The 5217-nt window shown below is 45.6% G+C and overlaps 1 protein-coding gene across 1 annotated transcript; it reads left to right on the top strand.

Moving 5' to 3' along the window:
- Positions 1-1693: 1693 nt before the first annotated feature.
- Positions 1694-4192, top strand: LOC123169432 (uncharacterized). The gene is made up of 2 exons (XM_044587307.1): positions 1694-1819; positions 3342-4192. Exon 2 carries the CDS (start codon positions 3351-3353, stop codon positions 3942-3944), a length of 594 nt encoding a protein of 197 aa, XP_044443242.1. The 5' UTR covers positions 1694-1819; positions 3342-3350; the 3' UTR covers positions 3945-4192.
- The last annotated feature ends 1025 nt before the right edge of the window (positions 4193-5217 follow it).

Below are 5217 nucleotides of genomic sequence, written 5' to 3'. Positions count from 1 at the left end.
GGATGCCTATTGGTCCCGGTTAGTGCCACCAACCGGGACCAAAGGCCTTCCTGCCTGGGCTCGCCGCACCGGCCACGTGGAGGCCCATATGTCCCGGTTCGTGTAAGAACCGGGACTAAAGGGCTAGGGCATTAGTAACGACCCTTTAGTTCCGGTTCAACAACCGGGACAAAAGACCCTTACCAACCGGGACAGATGACCCTTTTTCTACTAGTGCCTTGTTTTCGACACATGTCTACATTTTCTGTACATATTGTACATTTTTCGTATACACCAGGATAATTTTGGTATGCACATTTAACATTTTGTAAAATATATCTTTTGATGTCTATCTTTTTCATACACATTGTACATTTATATGATTGATTTTTCTAAATACATTTTTTATTTTTTAATACGTGTTAAATATTGTTTAAATACATGTTAAAACAAACGGTAAACTATGACAACATTTTGCTATGTTGTATAAACATTTTTTTTAAACATTCACAAACGTATTTTGAAACATGTGAACATATTTTAAGGGTCGTGCTACGCGTCGGCCGGCGGATCTTTTTAAAAGATCCGCCGGTCTATGAGCTGTGCGATCGGAAGCAATCTCCCGTCAAGCGTCGTTGTCACTTTTGCAACAAAAAACGTGTTACGAAACTCTTTGCCAACACATGTCTTGTTGCGGAAATATTTGTAACGAAGGTTGTGGTGCAGATTTTTTTTTTGCAACAACGTTCTTATTGCAGAGTTTTTTTGAGATTTTTTTTAAACATATCTCTTGTTGCAAGTTTTTCGCAACAACTGTCTTGTTGCAGAAAGTCTGCGTGTTTCATTGCTTGCGGTCATGGCCTCTTGCTGAAGCTCGGTCTTGTTGGGGAAGGGGGGAGGGGTGTTACGTATGCAATGATGGTGGTGGTGGAGGCGATGCAGCATGGGGTCGGAGCGGCATAGCTGCGCAACGACGGCTGGAGCAGAGCTCTAACGTGCGTGCTCGAGCAGAGCTCTAACATGGCCACAGGGAGATGGGGAGAGGTGACCTTGTCGAGGCGCTTGCGGGCAGCCTCGTCCGCGTGCTGTCAGCTTGACAGGGAGCTCGGGAGAGCAGGAGAGGATCCAGATCCAGATCCCGCGATACATCATTTGTTGCGGTGGAGGGACTGCAACAACAGCTCAGTTATGAAAACTAGTCTAGGTAATACATTCCTCCAGAGCCATCATATTAAAATCCGATCTAATGGCCACAAAGCCGATGGGCGTATATGTTGTTATTGGTCGAGTGATGTGAATCATTTCCCATATTTTAATATGTAACATACTTATTTTGAATGGTATGAATTTTATTTTCAATCACACAGAAAAATTACATTGTATAACATTTGAGAGACATCTTGTCATTTTTTTGAAACCTTTATTTTTTTAAATGTCACCAACATGTTTTTAAAATGATGTCAGGATTGTTTAAAATTACATTAAGAAACATTTTACACTGTGATAATATTTTAAAAAATATGCGATGAATGATTTAAAAAAGATAAGTAAAATAATGTTGCAATATGTGTATTCAATTATTTTCGGTATACTTTTTTTAGAATCATTTTCGGTAATGCAAAGAAAAGAAAAAAAACTAGACAAACAAAGCGAACGAAAAAGTTGTAGCAACTAACGGGCCGGCGAGAGGGACATACCCGCAGCACGAGTCCATGGGGATCCCAAAGGTTGGGCCCGCGGCTTCGTCCCCTTCGGCCGAGACAGACGAGTCGACGCGCCACCGTCGCCGCCTCCGCCTCCGCGTCGCCGCCTCATCCCCGTCTCCGGCGGCTTCCCGTAGGTAATTTCGCGCCACCTCCTCCGCTGTCCCCCCTCATCTCTCCTCTAGTTCTAGGGTTCGCACCATTACCGCTGAGCTCCGCCACGGTCGAAGCCCTAGCATCTTGATTTGCCTATATGCGACGGCGCGCCCTTGCTCCCCCGGCCATGTGTTCCTCCATCCATCTAGGGTCCAGACCTCCGTCCGCATCGCCCTCCCCGGCGAGGTCCGAGGGCACCACGGCCGTGGCCAAGTTCACCTCACCTTAGTCTTTGTCGTCTGTAGAAATGTATGTAGCTGCTTATTATCTGCAAGTCGTTGAAATACTAGTGCTGAATGGAAATCGCTGAATGATTGCCAGAATTGAGTTTGTGATGCTCTTGGTAAACTGATACTTCCAAAATAATGATCCATTTCTGACGATATAGCTGTTACTAATATCTGCCATACGATTGTGATTTTTCTTTAATGCAAGAATCTACGTTGATGATCCAGCTGCAGTAGGTTGAGTTTCTGCGTTAGGTGCATTTCTGCTGCTAACTTTACTGCCTGCCGTCACTGCCACTGTGAACATTGCCGCTGTGGTGATCATTACCATGCCATAAAGTTGCATTTTTTAGGCCTTAGGATCGAAGCAACTCTCGAGCTGTCATCGCCAGCATTGGTCATATATAGGTTTACAAGGTACCTGGCACAACTCTCGAGCACCACCTTGGGCATTCTTTGGTCAAGCGCCATACAGCAGACACCATCCCTAACTGCATTAGCTTCCATTACCAAGGCATTTGGAGCAGCATTTTGCATGATTTTTCCATTCGTATCCCTCATAAGACACCCTGTAGTACCCTCAAGGGCATCATGATGGAAGCCATCATCAACATTAATTTTCATGAAGCAGTGTTTTTGGCTTCCAATACTTCAATGTGTTTTTGGCTTCTCACCCTGCCCAACACCCGAATCTAACCTTCCACAGATCAAAAGCAGTGTCAACTGCACACTGAGCACTAGATTTAATAGGTTTCTTCTTCACACCATGTTTTCTAGAGTTCCTTGCATTCCACATACAGTCCACATACCACACAGGAGAAAGCAAGAGCCATGGTCGATTTAGCTTTGGTGGTCAACCGCCCAAGACTCATGATGCATTATAGGGAGTTTAACATCAGTCAAATCCCTAAAAGTGCTCCAGAGCAGAACATCTTACAGCATGGAACACAGTCTCATCCTCCAATTACTTTGAATTTCACGGCATGCATGGAACAAACTGATTAATGACACGCCACCAGAAGCATTTAACTTACGGGGCCACAAGAAACATAACAGTATGCTACTCCCCCTGTCCCATAATATAAGAGTGTTATGGGACGGAGGGAGTACCTTCTAGGACATGCCGATTACTCTCCTTTTTATTTGACAAAGGCAGCTGCTGAATTCTGTAAGCTGAACTAGCTGAGTATTGCTTGTACAATGACCTCTGCTATGCTTATATAAGTTATTTGAGATGGAGTAATATCGACTAACCGATGCTGTTTCCTTTTGCAAGATCAAGTGAATGATGGAGGCTGATCTCAAGGCCCAGGCGACCACCGCGATGGGTTTGCTGCATGGCATCTCCCATGCGAGTTTGCCTCTTGAGTTCATCGACTCAGCTCTGCGCACCATCCAGGAAACCGACTCTGCCATCAGGCCGCGGGTCCAGCCAGATAATGCTGCGCAACGGCTCACCTCCAGTCACTCTCTGGCCTTTGCGACTCGCGAGGTAGCCGAGCTGGAGCTGTCGGTGGAGGCAGCTATCACCGTCGTCTCCCGCTGGCTTGATTCCAAGGTGGATGGACTGCAGGGGCTGCCCGCCAACACGTGGAGAGTCCAATCAGATGAGTTGGTCGCTGCCGTGGCCAATGCCGGTGAGATGCTTGAGGCAGCTGCAATGAATTGGTACTATGCATCTGGTGTCCTTGATGTAATCGTCACTTGCTGGTTCAACCACATTCCTCTCAACATTCGCGAGGTTTGGGTGCAGGATGCGAGGACATCGCTCGCCTCCGCCCGTGATCATCTGAATGATGCGCGCGCCAGCGTCAGCAAGGCATGCGCCGCTGCCGCCAGAGCCCGTGATGCTGGGAAGATTATCCTTGACTTCCTGTAGTATCAAGGCTAGCATCTTTTTATGGCTTCCTGTAGTATGAAGACTAGCATCTTTTATGGTTCGCGCTGATGTTTATCCTTGACTCCCTGTAGTATCAAGAGTAGCATCTTTTATGGTTGCCGCTGCTGTTTATGACTCGTATCTTTTTGGATAAGAATTTGCATTCGTAGCTGTATACGTACTAGTATATGTTTGGTCATGTGGGAGTTGGAAACTAAAGTGTATGGCATTGATATATATTATCAATAGTACTTCCTCCGTTTCTAAATATAAGCTTTTTTTAGAGATTTCATCGGTACCGTAGGTAAACGCTGTTGTTGTACGCGCTGCGGACTCTCTGGCTAGACTATAATTTGCGCCACTAGTGCACTGACTGAACGTTGCTGCTCCAGGTTGTGGAAAACCCTAGCATTGCACTGCTTCCACGGGCTCCACGCTCTTAAGATGAACAGCCGTCTGGCTCTAATCCACCAATCTTCAAGACAGTCCTCTGACGATCAGGATGTCGAATGCCATGAGACACTTATGCCAAGTTTCATGAGCATAAACACACCGGATAAGGATGTGGTCCATCGTATCCTCTTCGTGACAACAAGTGAAGTTTGGTCTTGCAGGGCATGCCGGCGGTCACAGGTCTAGAGTCTACATTGCAGCGCCAACCAAGCAAAAAACTCGCATTTAAGCGGAGCCCAACATCTCTAGATCGTAGACGCAGTAGGGAAACGTGTCATGCCCTGACATAGCATTCTGTATGTGAAACTCGCCGTACACTCCAGAGGATGCCCATGGCCACCAGAACGCATCCGGGACAGCCATGTTCAGAGAGATGTGACTAACTATGAGCGGGGCTACTCTGACGAACAATATGAAATGCGTAAGCAATAATATTCACAATTTTATTTTATTACCATCATTTGTGTTGAGTTTCATTTATTCATATATATATGTATTGACCCCTTCTTCAAATTAGATATTGATGCGGGGTGAACTCCTACCACTAGATCGTATGCGAGCAATTCAAGAGGAATTGGCGGCATTCTTCCTTGACCACGTGATTGCTGAAAACGGAGAATACTATGTGGACCCTGTGTACATATATAATTAGGAGATTATATTGTAAGAGATAATTATTGTATATATGTAGCCGGTAGTGTCGGATAGATATACGAGAACTTGTTGTTCGACCAATCTCTCGGAGAAGGAGAGGTGGTCGATATCACTTCTCTCTGTATGCATATATATGTTCATGACGATCTTCTGTTTCCTTCATTTG

The sequence above is a fragment of the Triticum aestivum genome, chromosome 7D (assembly GCF_018294505.1).
Source record: "Triticum aestivum cultivar Chinese Spring chromosome 7D, IWGSC CS RefSeq v2.1, whole genome shotgun sequence".
Lineage (NCBI taxonomy): Eukaryota > Viridiplantae > Streptophyta > Magnoliopsida > Poales > Poaceae > Triticum > Triticum aestivum.
This window is presented reverse-complemented; position numbering and strand designations above follow the sequence as displayed.

Bases quoted from the DNA above. Each gene is read 5' to 3' on its own strand.
- LOC123169432 (XM_044587307.1), top strand. From the start codon at position 3,351: ATGATGGAGGCTGATCTCAAGGCCCAGGCGACCACCGCGATGGGTTTG.